The sequence below is a fragment of the Belonocnema kinseyi genome, chromosome 10 (assembly GCF_010883055.1).
Source record: "Belonocnema kinseyi isolate 2016_QV_RU_SX_M_011 chromosome 10, B_treatae_v1, whole genome shotgun sequence".
Taxonomy (NCBI): Eukaryota; Metazoa; Arthropoda; class Insecta; order Hymenoptera; family Cynipidae; genus Belonocnema; species Belonocnema kinseyi.
The window spans coordinates 13,161,055-13,178,704 of record NC_046666.1 but is presented as its reverse complement, the minus strand read 5'-3'; the positions used below and the strand labels follow the sequence as shown (position 1 = coordinate 13,178,704).

Genomic DNA, 17,650 nt, shown 5'->3' with positions numbered 1-17,650 from the left:
ATTATAAATTAGAATTATAAATTTAAAAAATATATATAAATATAAATTTATGAATAAATAAATATAAATACAAATTATAAATAAATAAAAAAATTATATAAATAAAGAAAAATATAAATTTATAAATAAATAAAAAAGAAATTTAAAAAAATTATAAATTATGTATAAAATAAATTTATAAATTTATTTTGTTAATGATTATTTTTTGAAGAATGAAGATATAAGTTCTGAAATAAAATAATACTGAATAATAAGCGACATAGTATAAGAGATGCGAAAAAGGTAGGATTTTGTCTATGTTTCTTCTGAAAAGCGCAAGACAATAATTATTAATTGTTTAAATAATTAAAAACTGTCTTCCATAAGAAGAATCACACTTAACATTCATTAAATGAGTCATTGATTTCATAAAATATATAATTTTTAAGATATACACGCAAAACAATTCGGTTTTGGAAAACTCGAAAAACGAACTAATTGTTTTTCACTTTTTGTGAATTAAAGGATAGTATATTGTTTGCAGAAAATGCCTTAAAAATGCAAAATAGCAATTTTATGTGAAAATCATGTAAAAACTTTTTTATTTAACTTTAAAACTTATTAAGAAATTATTTTTTTTTAAACAGTTTTTTGATAAGAGTAATATTTCTTTTTTAACATATTTGGAAATTATTTAAACAATTTCAATTTTTACATAAAAACTGCTATTTTGCATTTTTAAGACATTTTATGGAAATAATAGACTGTACTTTAATTTACAACAATTTTAAAAAAATTAGTTCTTTTTTCGAATTTCCCGAAAACTGAGCTTTTCCATTTAAAAAACACTGGAAATTTTCCAAAAAAGAAAGTATTCTAAATAAAAAAATGTACGAAATGAAAAAATTGGCAGAAATTTTAAATTCACAAATTGGAAGATTCTCGAATGAGAAAATTATCAAAATAAATGATCTGAAACTGTAAAATTTCCAACACAAGGAAATTTCCGTACCTCAACAATTAAGAAATAGGTAAATGATAAAATATAAAATAAAATATTTGATATCGGATGAACATATTTTTTATTTTAGTTAATATTAAACAATTTTTTAATTGTTCATATTTGAGAATTTTAAATAATTCTCAAATTAAATAAATGCATTACCAGTATTTAAAAAATTCGATATTATCAAAAACGGTATAATAATTTCGATGAAATTTTTCATACTAAATCCGAAAAATCTAATTACTATTTTATGATTTCAAAACTGAGAAAATTAGATCTGTTTGCGTCACGAAAAACTAATTTAAATAATTAAAAAATTCAAAAAAAAAATTCTAGATACAAAAAATTGATTGACTCAAGTTTTTTAAAATTAATAGATTTTCTTTAGAACTGACAGAAATAGATTAATCCAAGTTTCCAAAGAATTCGTTTAAGTATTTCGTCACTAGCGCATTATTATTTAAAGAGGTGTGAATCCGTCACAATGACGTTTGAGAAAACGACACAAAAATGCACACAAAAAATGTATGATTAATTACATCTCAAGTCAATGTTCATTAGGGTGGTCCAAAAATGCGCTGGAAATGATTTTTTTAATTTTCACGCAGATCGTCCCCAGATTTTTTCAAATTAAAAATAAAATTAATGCTCAAGAAAAACTTTTGTTAGTTTTTGTCACCAATTATAATTATTTCCGGTTTTTTAAACTTTGTTTCGACTTGATACTCTGTAAGAAAATATTTATGGAAAATTAAAAACATAATTGTTTAAACATTTCTTTTTTTTTTATAACCAGCATCTCTTAAAAATTGTCTAGAAATTTGCGGCTTTTTCTGTTATTTTTAACTTTGCTCTGGCTTTTTAGTCATGAAAAAATAATAAATTAAAAATGGAAAGATACATATATTTTTCCGATTTAAAGCAGAAATTTGAAACACTCTACAAATTTTTTAAATGGATCATATTAGAAATAAATTTGTTTGAAGCAGTCATTTAGAGTTTTTTTGTTTAAATAATTATTAATATTTAGTATTTCTTCCTAATTAAAAACTGAAAGAAAAGCTGAATATTTCAGAAAAAATCGCAACTTTCTAGCATTATTCAAAATTTATATTTTTATAATTAATAATGAATTATTTAAACTATTATATTTTTCAATTTTAATTAATTATTCCCTCACTTAAGTTGAAAAATGGAAAATTTCAGAAAAAAACTGAAACTTTTTAACAGTACTGAAAGAAAATATTATTTAATAAGAACAATAAATTGTTTAAACAATGATGTTTGTTAACTTGGCTTTATAATTGCCTCATATTGATTGAAAATGAGACCAAACGTGGTTAATTTTAGAAAATACTGTAACTTTCTAGCATTATTCTAAAAGAATATTATTCTAAATAATAAATAATTGTTTAAACAATTATTTATGTTAAATTTCATTGATTACTGCCTTATATCTAATTGAAATATTGAAAATAAGTGGAGAAAATTGAAAAAAGTGCGACTGAAAAGAATTACCACAGAAGAGTTATAACCAATAATTATTTGTTTAAACAATTAGGTTTGTGAAATTGAATTAATTATTAACACGCTTTAAGAGAAAAATGGATCAAAAGTGCTAAATTTAAGAAAAAATCCAATTTTTTAGCATTATTCGAAGAAAATAATATTATAAATAATGATACATTGTTTAAACGATTTGTTATGTTAAAATTAATTCATTATTAACACGCTATAAGAAAATAATGTACAAAAAGTTCAATATTTCAGAAAAAACTGCAACTTTCTAACATTATTAAAAGAGAAAATTAAAAAAAAGAATTATAAATTGTTTAAACAATTGTTATTGTTAACTTCAATTAATTATTAGCTAACTATAATTGAACAGTGAACCAAAAATGGTAAATATAAGAAAATAATGCAACTTTCCAGCATTATTCTAAGAAAATACTATTCTAAATAATAATAAATTGTTTAAAGAATTATTTATGTAAAATTTAATTAGTTATTGCATAGACCTAACTAAAAGGTTGCAAAAAAGTAAAAAAATGCGAGAAAACGCGACTTTATAAAATTATTAATGGAGAAGATAGGTGTAAACAATAATGATTTTTTTAAACAATTATGTTTATTAAAATTCATTAATTATTACTAAATTCAGATTGAAAAGTGAATAAAAAGTTTAAAATTGAAAAAAAATATCTATCATTACTATAGGAAAATATAGTAATAAATAATAATAATTTGTTTAAACAATGAGTTTTGTTAAATTGAATTTATTATGAACACGTTATAAGGGAATGATTCACAAAAAGTTAAATATTTCAGAAAAAAACGAAACTTTCTAACATGATTCAAAAAGAGTTAAAAATAATAATTTGTTTAAACAATGAATTTTGTTAAATTAACTTTATTTTAAACACGCTGTAAGGAAATAATGCACAAAAAGTTAAATATTTCAGAAAAAAACCGCAATTTTCTAACATTATTCAAAGAGAATATTATTAATAAAAAATTCTACATTGTTTGAACAATTCTTTTTATTAACTTTAGCTAATTATTAGCTAACTATAATTGAATAGCAGACCAAAAGTAGTTAATATAAGAAAAAACTGCAACTTTCCAGCATTATTCTAAGAAAATAATATTATCAATAATATATTGTTTAAACAATTATTTATGTTAAATTTAATTGTTTATTGTCATTTGTCTAACTGAAAAATTGAAAATAAGTGGAAATTTAAAAAAAATGCGACTATAAAGAATTATCTTAGAAGATAGTTATGAACAATAATTATTTGTTTAAACAATTAGTTTTCTTAAATTGAATTCATTATTAACACGCTATAAGGGAAGAATGCACAAAAGTTTAATATTTCAGAAAAAACCGCAACTTTCTAACATTCTTCAAAGAGAATATTATTATAAAATAATTCTAAATTTTTTAAACAATTATTATTGTTAAATTGAATGAATTATTATCTCAATCTAATTGAAAAATAGACCATAATTAAATTTTTCTAGAAAAAACCTACAACTTTCTAGGATTATTCTAAGAGAATACTATTTTTAATAATAATAAATTGTTTAAACAATTATTTATGTTCAATTTAATTGATTATTTCCTAGATCTAACTGAAAAGTTGAAAATAAGTGGAAACATTCGGGAAAAAATTGCTACTATAAAGAATTGCTTTAGAAGAAGATAGTTATAAATAAATAATGATTTATTTAAACAATTATCTTTATAAAAATTAATTAGGTATTACCACATTCTATGTGAAAGGTAGACAAAGAATTTAAAATTACCCAAAAAATCGCAATTTTTCTAACATTATTCAATGAGAATATTATTATTCTAATAACAAATTGTTTAAACAATCATTTCTGTTAAATTGATTATCACCTCGATCTATCTACAAAGTTGAAAAGTTTCGAAAAAGCCGGGACTTTATAAATCTATTCTAAAAGAAAAATGCTAAAAACAATAATAAATTGTTTAAAAAATGTATCTGAACATCTAATTATCAGTTCAAAATAGTCTTTTTTGTATTAGAAACAACTTACATTAGTAAAATTGAAAAAAATTATAATTAGCAACAAAAAATCGCAAAACCGAATTTTTCATTTATGAGGTTTATCTTGGGACCCTATGTAATATACTTATGAGGGTGATGTTTGAAAAATAATTTTTTATTTCCATTCTATGTCTAATTATCGACAAAAATGTTGAGTTTCAAATAGATTTACCTAATAATCACGTTTCTAAATACAATTTTCAAGAAACGTTTTTTTCTTATAGGAAATACGCGTCAAACTTCACGGGATTTTCGGAACCTTTAAATATAATTTTTTGACTGATTTATTTTTTTGTGAATTCGAAAAAATCTGGCGGTTCTTTGAACCGATGCATCAACCATAGATAAACCATATTTGTTAAGGAATTTATAATTTTCAGTGAATATAAATACCTTAAATAATTTCTTCCCATTTTTATAATCGACTTTTATATTGCAACATCAAAGCGATGATTCCACCAGATATGATTACACCACCCCTATAATTAAAAAATATATATTAAGGTATTGTTCCTGAATAAATAATTTTATGCAGGTATTCCTGAGTATTTTTTTTAAATAAAAAAATTTAATTAAATAAAGAAAAAATAAACATACCACATAAACAATTTAGCGGCGGGTGAATGTCGAAATGAATTGTAAGGCCCTATGTAGATATCTGCATTCGATTTGAAATGTTTCAATATATCTCGGGCACTAGAAAAAAATTATATAAATGTACATGAATTTTACAATAAAATTCAAAAATTGGTTTTTAAAAGAGAAACCAGATTATCCAATAAGAATGCATAATAGTGCGCAATATACTCGACTGAGTACTCGCGCATTGCGGCCCTTCCGAGGAATGAGTCACAACCGTCTCTCACCCCTTGAGCTGAGAAACTGCGACGGCCAGCAATTCTAGGAATTACTAGGAATTATTTGTATATTTTAATTTTAAAATTTCGCGAGAAAAAAAGTTATTTGTTATTGTAAAATTGCAAGGTTTTCTATCTTAAATTATTTTTGCATAAAATAGCTTACAGGTTACATTCAAAGTTGAGTATTAATACAAATGCAGACCGAGTTAATCCTGACTTCGAAGCTCTTTAGGCTTTCAAGAGTTCGTAATAAAGACGAGACAAGGAAAAGGAAACAAAATATTTGTTGTTCTTCCAAGACAAACAATATAGTTTGCAAAAATATACTGCTATTTCTAAAATGTACGAGGCAGACAATTATATTGGCTTTCATAATTGACACATTAATGTTACAATCCTGTGAACGCGACGACGATAAACACCACCTGCCCTTGAAAGGCATCCAAAATGTTCTGTTGCGCGGCAAAGACTTTAATTTCTAAAGCAACTGCGTATCAAACACTTTATCTCAAATAACTAATTAAAAAATAATTAAAAACAAATTAAAAAACTAATTAAAAAATAATTTAAAAACGAATTAAAAACTAAATTTAAAATAACTAAAAGCTAATTCAAAAGAATTAAAATCTGTTAATTAATTTTTGATAAAATATTAACTTTGATTAATTGATATTAATTTCGGTAAAATTAGCTTTATGTCTTTGCTTCAATCATTAATTTTCTTCAAATTGAGTCATCTTTTTTGGTGTGCTATTAAATAAATCATAAAAGTCACAACAAAAAATTTAAATTAGGAAAGTATATTTACTATGTCATTCTTCTAATTTTTAATATCTTTATCATGATTATATTATGAAAAAAGTACATTCACTAATAAAAATTATTTTTTCTTTTCTTTCAACAAGAAATTTATCAAATTATGTAATTATTCAACAAAAAGTAGCATAAGATACCAATTTGAGAAAAATTTGGACATCTCTGGCTCAAAGTTCGTAAATTAATAAAAAAATTATTTGTGTAATTAATTCAAACAAAAACAAGTTGTCTGAAAAATCATGGAGGATATTCACATTTTACATTAGTAATTATTTGTATGAAAAAAGACAATAGAAATTGTTAAAAATTAAGAATAATACATAATAATGTAGTTTTTTGATTTTGGGTCATATTTGAGACGCTGTATGAAGGGGTGAAGTGGGGGAGGGGGGGGGGTTAAAGGTTGAAGATTCATCACTTTAGTTGACCTTTTTTTAAAGGAAAATGAACTATTTCAACTAAAAATTTAACTACTTAATGTGTTGCTGAAAATTCAACGATTTAGTTGAAAATTGATATTTTTTAGTTGAAATTCATTAATTATTTCATAAGTTAAGAAAAAATGTCTAGGTCCGCTGGGATTCGAACCCAGGCTAGAGACATTTTTTCACATCTTATAAAATTATTTTAAAAATATTCTAAAAATATTGATTATAGACTATTTTGTTTAAAAAAATTTTGCTGCTAGAAAATTAATTCTCTGTATTGAAAATGCAATTGTTTCCATTCTTTAATTAATAATTCGACTATTTGGTTTAAAATTTAACTTTATTGTTAAAAATTGGTCTTTTGTTGCATGATTTCAATTGTTTACTCAATATAAAAATTTGTTTTGGTTAAAATATCGTATATTAGATTTTTCGTTTAGAGTTCATCTTAGATCTCATTTTCACTTTTAAAAATTAATTTTAAAGCAAGCATAGGATTTTTTAACTAAAAAAATGTATCTTCAACTAGAATAGTTGCAATTTTTAACAACAAAAAAGCATTTTTACGAAGATAAGATGTTAACCAAAACTTAGATAATTAAATTTTGAATCAAAAAAATTAAGGGGGTACCAAACAGATGAATTTTCAACTACAGCTATGGAATTCTCCAATGAGTTGAATTGTCCCAAAAAATCGTTTTTAACCAAATTTGTGGATGTTCAAATGAATAGTTGAATTTTTATTGAAAAATACAAATTTTCTTTCAAACTATTGAATTTTGAACATAAAGAGATGAATTTTCAAGCAAAATGAAAATTAAAATTTTCAGTTAAAGGAATTAATTATCAACCAAATTGATGAATTTTCAACTGCAATAGTTGAAATTTCTAAAAAAAATTGTTCACAAAGCATATAAATTTTCAAAAAAATAGTTTAATTTATAAATAAAAAAATATCGACTTTCAACCAAATAGTTTAATTTTTATCTAAAAAAAGATACATTTTTAAACAAAAATAGAACGTCTAAGTTTTCTGTTAAAATTGTAATTTTTAATAAATAAAAAAAACGTATTTCCAGAAAATAGTTAACTTTTCTCCTGCAGTAGTTAAATTTTTAGTAAAAAAAATTGATTTTCAACAAAGTAGTTATATTTTCAACCAAAGGTGTATTGTAAATTATAATAATGAATCCTCAACCAACAAATTGATTTTTACAACCGAGTTTAACTCTCAAACAAATAATTTTAATTCCCAAATAAAAGATTAATGTTCAACTAAAATTATAAATATTTAACTTGAGTACTTGAATTTTTGAACGAAAATAAGAAATTTTAAACAAGAAGATTAACTTGCAAATAAAAAGATAATTTTCTACAAATAAATTATATTTTTAATAAAATATGTGGATTTTCAACGAAATAGTTGCATTTTAATTAGAAAAGACAAATGTTCATTCGTTAAGATAAATTAAAATGACGAATCTTCAACCAAAAAATTAATTTTTAACAACAGAATTGAACTTTCAAATCACAAAATTTTATTTGCGAACTAAAGGATGAATTTTCAGCTAAAATTATAAATATTTAACTGGATTACTTAAATTTTAAACCGAAAAAATAAATTTTTAATCAAGAAGATTATCTTGCAAAAAAAGATGATTTTATAAAAAAAATAAAAAAAAATAAAATAAAGTATGTGGATTTTCAAAGGAATAGTTGCATTTTTTATTAAAAATACAATTTTCTCCTGGAATATTACAATTTTTAGTAAAAAAATGGATTTTTAACAAAGTATTTATATTTTCAACCAGAGATAAATTTTCTAATAAAATGATGAATCTTCAACCAAAAAATTAATTTTTAACAACAGTGTTTAACTTTTAACCAAATAATTTTCTTTCAAAAACACAAGATGAATGTTCAATCAAAATTATAAATATTAAACTTTATTACTCGAATTTTTAATCGAAAAGAAGCATTTTTAAACAAGAAGATTAACTTTAAAAAAAAAGATAATTTTCTACCAAAAAAAAAAAGATTTTTAATCACATATGTGGATTTTCAACTTAATAACTGTATTTTTAATAAAAAAAAGATAAATTTTCATCCAAATTGTTAAATTTTAAACATCAAAAGATTAATTTTCAACCGTTAAGATTATTTTTATATAAAAAGAGGAATTTTTCACAATGTAGATAAATGTTTAAAAAACTAGTTTAATTTATAATAAAAAAATATTATTTTTCAACTAACTAATTTTAAGCAAAATAGTATAATTTTTTACTGAAATAGTTAGATTTTTAGTAAAAAAAATTGCTTTCAACAAAGTCGTTACATTTTCAACCAGAGATGAATTTTAAATTAAAATTATGAATCTTCAACCAAAAAATTAATTTTTACGACAGAGTTTAACTTAAAAAAAATGTATTTACAAAATAAAAGATTAATGTTCAACTAAAATTATAAATATTTCAGTGGGTTACTTGAATTTTTAACCGAATAAAAGAATTTTCAAATAGGAAGATTAACTTGCAAAGAAAAAGATAATTTTATACAAAAAATAGATTTTTAATCATATATGTGGATTTTCAACGAAATAATTGCATTTTTTAAAATACAAATTTTAATCCAAATTGGTTGCTAATTATAATAATAATTTTTCATGATTTATATATTTGCAAATTATAAAGCTTAATAATATTATTTCATACATGCCTATAATTTTTACAATAATATTATATTCATATTTCATATTTTAAAATTATTTACAAATTTAAAATCAGATATAATTTCAATAAACTTTAAATTGGTTTATTCAATGTACAGTAATAATTTCTTGAAATCTAATTTTGTTAAAAAATAAACTATCAAAATACATAAAGATAGGATTTCAATTGTTTAATACGAATAAAAGAATTTTTAAACAGGAAGATTAACTTGCAAAGAAAAAGATAATTTTATACAAAAAAATAGATTTTTAATCAAATATGTGGATTTTCAACAAAATAATTGCATTTTTTAAAATACAAATTTTAATCCAAATTGCTGAATTTTGAACATGAAAAAGGTTAATTTTCACCCCTTTAGATTAATTTTCTAGCAAAAAGAAATAATTTTCATAATGTAGATAAATTTTAAAACACCTACTTTAATTTATAATTAAAAAATATCACATTTTCAACCAGAGATGAATTTTAAATTAAAATTATGAATCTTCAACCAAAAAATTAATTTTTACGACAGAGTTTAACTTCCAAAAAAATAATTTTATTTACAAAATAACAGATTAATGTTCAAATAAAATTATGAATATTTCAGTGGATTTTCAACGAAATAGTTGCATTTTTCATTAAAAAAGATCAGTTTTCATCCAAATTGTTGAATTTTTGGACATAAAAAGTTCAATTTTCAACCATTAATATTAATTTTCTGTGAAAATGGGGAATTGTTCACAAAGTAAATAAATTTTCAACAACTAGTTTAATTTATAATTAAAAAATATTAATTTTCAACCAAAAAAGTTTTCAGAAAAATAGTAAAATATTCTACTGGAATAGTTAAATTTTTAGTTAAAAAAGATTATTTTCAATAAAGAAGTAACACTTTCCAGAATTGAATTTTAAATTAAAATTATGAATCTTCAACCCAGAAATTAATTTTTAATAACAGAGTTTAATTTTCAATCAAACAATTTTATTTCTAAACTAAATGATGGATTTCCAACTAAAATTATAACTATTTAAATGGATTACTTAAATTTTTAACCGAAAAAAGAATTTTTAAAAAAGAAGATTAACTTGCAAAGAAAAGATAATTTTCTAAAAAAAAAAAATTTTTTATTCAAATAGGTGGATTTGCAATGTAATAACTACATTTTTAATTAAAAAAGATAAATTTTTATCCAAATTGTTGAATTTTAAACATGAGAAGATCAATTTTCAACCGCTAAGATTATTTTTATATAAAAAGGGGAATTTTTCATAAAGTAGATAAATTTTTTAACAATTAGTTTAATTTTCTCTATAAATAGTTAGATTTTTTGTTTAAAAAAATTGCTTTCAACAAAGTAGTTACATTTTCAACCAGAGATGAATTTTAAATTAAAATTATGAATCTTTAACCAAAAAACTAATTTTTACGGCAGAGTTTTACTTTAAAAAAAAAATTAGTTACAAAATAACAGATTAATGTTCAACCAAAATTATAAATACTTCAGTGGATTACTTGAATTTTTAACTGAATAAAAGAATTTTTAAACAGGAAATGGTAATTATTCACAAAGTAGATAAATTTTCAAACAACTAGTTTAATTTAGAATTGAAAAATGTCAATTTTAAACCAAATACTTTTCAGCAAAAGAGTAAAATTTTCTACTGCAATAGTTAAATTTTTAGTTAAAAAAAAAACTTGACATTTTCAACCAAAGATGAATTTTAAATTAAAATTATGATTCTTCATCCAAAAAATTAATTTTTAACAAGACTTTAATTTTTAACCAACTAGTTGAATTTTTAATTAAGAAAAGAAAAAGAATTCACAACAAACAAAAAAAAGTATTTATTCAGAAATATTTCTTCTTTAAAATATCACTTCTACTCTAAAAACTACTTCAAGTACTTTTTCTCTAAAATTTAGTCAATTTTTTTTCTCGTAACTTTCGTCGTCTTTCCACACATGTTTTTTTATTTTATTTTTTTTTCAACGTTATTTTTCACGAATAAAACAAAAAGTACGCGTCCTATCAAGAAGTGATTCTTAACGAAATTGTAGATCTTTTTTGGGATAACCATTTTTGTTAATTCATCTTTTTTCGTATCCTACATAGTTTGTCCACAAAATGGAATTTTTTATTTTCCATTATTTTTGGGCAGTCAAAATTTGAATTTTCGATTTTTGAAGAAAATCCAAAAATTGGTTATGATAATCTTGTTGGGCTTTAAAAAAAAATGTTTTTCTTCTCTTGACTTTTTTTCATATCGTGCGCTTTTCGGCTTCAAATTTTGATTTTCGGTTAATTAAAAAAAATGTGAAAGCGCTATAACTCTAAGAATTTTCTTTTTATCGAAAAAAGTCATAAGGATAAATTGTTTTCTCTTTTTAATATTATAAATATCTGTGCATAGAATTTTGAAATTCAGAAAAGAATTACCTCAAAAATTTTCAAAATGCGCTCACTTTTTGAATTTTTATCAAAAATGGCTGCTTCACGAACTCGTCCTTTCTTTTAGGACCTAAAAAAAGTGTGCCAAAGATGAATTTGATTCGTTTATTTTTTCGAGAGTTATCGTGTTTACGGACGGACGGACGGACGGACGGACAGACAGACACCATCGTGCAAACCTGATTTTCGGATTAAGGGAGTCTCGAAACGTGGAGATTCGTTGAAAAAGTGTGATGTGAAATTTCCGACAATTCTAATACTTTCTCAATCATAAATGATAAGAAGGTAAAAAATGGATTTTCAAAAAAGTAGTTATATTTTCAACCAGAGATGAATTTTAAATTAAAATGATAAATCCTCACCCAAAAAATTAATTTTTAACAACAGAGTCTAACTTTTAACCAAATAATTTTCTTTTAAAAATAAAAGATGAATGTTCAACCAAAATTATAAATATTTAACTGGATTACTCAAATTTTTAATCGAAAAAAGCATTTTTAAACAAGAAGATGAACTTGAAAAATATAATTTTCTACCAAAAAATAGATTTTTATCCAAATTGTTGAATTTTGAACATGAATTTTAACCGTTAAGATTAATTTTCTATAAAAATGAATTATTCATAAAGTAGAAAAATATTCAAACCACTAGTTTAATTTATAATTGAAAAATATTAATTTTCAACCAACTTTTTTCAGCAAAATAGTTATATTAAGTCCTTAAATTTTCAACCAGAGATAAATTTTAAATTAAAATGATGAATCTTCAACCAAAAAAATAATTTTTAATAACAGAGTTTAAGTTTCAAACAAATAATTTTATTTTTAAACTAAAGGATGAATTTTGAAGTAAAATTATAAATATTTAACTGGATTACTTGAATTTTTAACGACAAATAAGAAATTTATACAATAAGATTAACTTGCAAAGAAAAAGATAATTTTCTTTAAAAAAAAAAAGATTTTTAATTACATATGTGGATTTTCAACGTAATAACTGCATTTTTAATAAAAAAAAGGATAAATTTTCATCAAAATTGTTGAATTTTAAACATGAAAAGATCAATTTTCAAGCGTTAAGATTAAATTTATATGAAAAATGAAAATTTTTGACAAAGTGGATAAATTTTTAAACAACTAGTTTAATTTATAATTAAAAAATATCATTTTTCAACTAACTAATTTTAAGCAAAATAGTATAATTTTCTACTGAAATAGTTAGATTTTTGGTTTTTAAAAAACTGACATTTTCAACCAAAGATAAATTTTAAATTAAAATTATGAATCTTCATCCAAAAAATTAATTTTTAACAAGACTTGAATTTTTAACCAAGTAGTTGAATTTTTAACTAAAAAAAGAAAAAGAATTCGCAACAAAAAATGTTTAACAAAAAGTATTTATACAGAAATATTTATTCTTTAAAATATCACTTCTACTCTAAAAACTACTTCAAGTACTTTTTTTTCTCTAAAATTTAGAAGAGAAAACTTTCAAATTGTGACTGTCAAATTCTGCCAAATTCTGTATGTTTGAAATTCCTTAAAATCGATTATTAGACTGAAGTCAGCGAAAAAAAAACTTCAAGAGACAAAAATTACAAAAAGTTTTTCTTATAATGGAAAATAATAATAATTCAATAAAAAAAATTCTGATTTAATTAGAGTAAACTGAGATAATCTGAAAAGTCGGCGACTGTAAATAAAATAGTCGCTACCCTGATTATTAATAATCCTATATATAAAAACTCGTAACCTCCATTACTAACGCATGGGCGCTGAATCTTACAATGGTCAAGTTAATTACGTATTTTATTACGACTGGCAACATCTTTCTTCAACGTATAAAATTAATCAAAATAAAAAACTAGATTTCTACTTTTATCGATCGTCGATAATTATTTGCGTTTTGTGTTTTTATTTTCATTTTCAATAACAGATGTTATTATTAATTATTATTAATTATTATTTAATTTATTATTAATTTTTAATTATTTATTATTAATGATTAATTAATGAATTATTATTTAATTTTTTTTAACGTACATAATATTTCAATTTGTTTCTCATAATTCTTCAATTATTACATTAAATTACTGAACATACTTTTCACCAAAATGTGGTTTATTCAATGTTACAGGAATAATAATTGAAAGTTTATGTTAAAATGTAATTTTTTTAAAAATCCTATATATAAAAACTCATAACCTCCATTAGTAGCACATGGGCGCTGAACCTTACAATGGTCAAGTTAATCACGTATTTTATGGCGACTGGCGACATCTTTCTTCAACGTATAAAATTAATCAAAATAAAAAACTAGATTTCTACGTTTATCGATCGTCGATAATTATTTGCGTTTCGTGTTTTTATTTTCATTTTCAAAAACAGCTGTTATTTTGAATTATTATTAATGATTAATTAATTAATTATTATTAATTTTTAATTATTTATTATTAATTATTAATTAATTTATTATTATTTAATTTTTTTATCGTACATAATATTTAAATTTGTTTCTCATAATTCTTTAATCATTACATTAAATTACTGAACATACTTTTCACCAGAATGTGGTTTATTCAGTTACAGGAATAATAATTGAAAGTTTATGTTAAAATCTAATTTTTTTAAAATCCTATATATAAAAACTCGTAACCTCCATTAGTAGCGCATGGGCGCTGAATCTTACAATGGTCAAGGTAATTACGTATTTTATTACGACTGGCGACATCCTTCTTGAACGTATAAAATTAATCAAAATAAAAAACTAGATTTCTACTTTTATCGATCATCGATAATTATTTGCGTTTCGTGTTTCTATTTTCATTTTCAAAAAGAGCTGTTATTTTGAATTATTATGAATTATGAATTATTAATTATTAATGAATTATTATTAATTATTATTTAATTTTTTTTATTATCGTGCATAATATTTAAATTTATTTCTCATAATTCTTCAATCATTACATTAAATTACTGAACATACTTTTCACCAGAATGTGGTTTATTCAATGTTACAGGAATAATAATTGAAAGTTTATGTTGAAATCTAATTTTTTTTTTAATAATATAAAAGAATATTAAATTAATAGATATATTGTGAAGTCATTAATGTTATTAATATTATGTTATAAATTATAATGAAAAATGTTATTTGAATATAAAGTTATCATAAACTAAATTAGAATTAAATAAATTTATTATTTTCATGTTCTAATTATCTTAATAATTTAAAGGTAAAAATAACTATATTAATTTTAAATTTTACATAAGCGAGTCATTACGATTTTTTTTTTGAAAGTTTCAATCATAATAATATTTTATTTAGTTTTATATTTGCAAATTATAAATCTTAATAATATCAAGTTATACATGCTATTAATTTTTTATAATAATATTATATTTATATTTTATACTTTAAAATTATGTACAAATTAGAAATTAAATATAATTTTAATACATTTTTAATTGGTTTATTCAATTTTATAGGAATAATTATTGAAAGTTTATCTTAAAATTTAATTGTTTGAAATAATATAAACGATTATTGAATTAATAGATATATTGTGAAATCATGAAGTTTAATAATACTATTATATAAATTATAATTAAAATTTTGATTAAGACATAAAGTTATTATACTAAATTGCAATTAAATAAATGTATTATATTCATGTTTTATGTTTAAAAACTTTTTATTTATAGATTAAAATTAAATAATACCGTGTTTTTATTTTAACGTTATTTAATCAAAATTTATTGACTATTTAATATTGGAGCTATATTAATTCTAAATTTTACATAATTGAGTCATTAACAACAAATTTTTTTGCAGGTTTTAATTTTAATAATAATATTTTCATGAATTATATATTTGTAAATTGTAAAACTTAATAATATTATTTCATACATGCCTATAATTTTTACAATAATATTATATTCATATTTCATATTAAAAAATTATTTACAAATTTAAAATCAGATATAATTTTAATAACCTTTAAATTGGTTTATTCAATGTTACAGTAATAATTTCTTGAAATCTAATTTTGTTAAATAATGTACAAGATTAAACTGCATTACTCGAATTTTTAATCGAAAAAAAGCATTTTTAAAGAAGAAGATTAAATTGCAAAAAAAAGATAATTTTCTACAAAAAAAAAGATAATTTTCTACAAAAAAAAAATTTTTTAATCACATATGTGGATTTTCAACGTAATAACTGCGTTTTTAATAAAAAAAGATAAATTTGTATACAAATGGTTAAATTATTTTTATATAAAAAGAGGAATTTTCCACAAAGTAGATAAATGTTTAAACAACTAGTTTAATTTATAATTAAAAAATATCATTTTTCAACTAACTAATTTTAAGCAAAATAGTATAATTTTCTACTGAAATAGTTACATTTTCAGTTTAAAAAAATTGCTTTCAACAAAGTCGTTACATTTTCAACCAGAGATGAATTTTACATTAAAATGATGAATCTTCAACCAAAAAACTAATTTTTACGACAGAGTTTAACTTAAAAAAAATTTATTTACAAAATAACAGATTAATGTTCAACTAAAATTATAAATATTTCAGTGGGTTACTTGAATTTTTAACCGAATAAAAGAATTTTCAAATAGGAAGATTAACTTGCAAAGAAATAATTGCATTTTTTAAAATACAAATTTTAATCCAATTTGCTTGCTAATTATAATAATAATATTTTCATGATTTATATATTTGCAAATTATAAAGCTTAATAATATTATTTCATACATGCCTATAATTTTTACAATAATATTATATTCATATTTCATATTTTAAAATTATTTACAAATTTAAAATCAGATATAATTTCAATAACTTATAAATATTATAAATTAAAGTTTATTAATAAAAAATAAAATATCAAAGAACATAAAGATAGGATTTAAATTGTTTAATACTTATTAATATAAATATGTTATTTCCTCTCAGATTATGTAATTAAATAGGACGACTGAAAAATCGCGAAAAATAAAATTCCCGACACAGTAAAATTCCCGGATTAGAAAATTCCCGAATAATCAAATTCGCAATAATAAAATTTGCCGAAAAATAAAAATACCGACTTGGAAAATTCCCAAATAATAAAATATGCGAATAATAAAATTACCGAAAAATAAAAATACCGAATTGGAAAATTGCCGAAAAATAAAATTCGCGAATAATAAAATTTTAGAATTATAAAATTCCCGAATTGGAATATTCCCGAATAATAAAATTTACGACAGCTTATAATATTAACGAATTGGAAAATTCTCGAATATTAAAGTTCCCGACACTTTATAATATTACCGAATTGGAAAATTACGAAATAATAAAGTTCCCGACAGAAAATTACCGATTTATAAAATATCCGAATTGGGAAATTCCCGAATTTTAACAATTATAATTTTTTACAAATATATTTTATTGATTACAAATACAACAATAAAATATTAGTTTTAAAAAGTATTTTTAACATTTAAAATTTCGAAGCTTATTTTTTTAATTAAAAATAGCAATAATTTTAAATAAAATATTTCTAGGTAACGCGTGTTTTTTTAATGTTCACAGTATTTGAAAAAATACAAAAAGCGTTCGCAAAAATAAAATTTAAAACTAATATATATATAAATTTATATTTCGAGCCTGTTTGAAAAACGTCACAGGGTATGTAGAAAATTTAAAGAGAATATTGTTCCAAGCGCACGTTTTCAAAAATAAGAAAGGCGATACAAAAATGTAATTCTACATTGAAAGAAAAAATAACGACTCACATTTTGACGATTAGTTTGAAAATGTGCGTAG

The 17,650-nt window shown here is 21.4% G+C and overlaps 1 protein-coding gene across 1 annotated transcript in view; it reads right to left on the bottom strand.

The window, feature by feature from the left end:
• Positions 1-17,650, bottom strand: part of LOC117181777 (pre-piRNA 3'-exonuclease trimmer-like) — a 72,555-nt gene that overhangs the window by 11,953 nt on the left and 42,952 nt on the right. The window contains exons 11-12 of the mRNA XM_033374744.1: positions 5,161-5,259; positions 4,957-5,042 (exon numbers count right to left, since the gene is read on the bottom strand). Of these exons, the coding sequence (XP_033230635.1) occupies positions 4,979-5,042; positions 5,161-5,259 (163 nt within the window). The 3' untranslated portion in view covers positions 4,957-4,978. The remainder of the gene's footprint in view (positions 1-4,956; positions 5,043-5,160; positions 5,260-17,650) is intronic.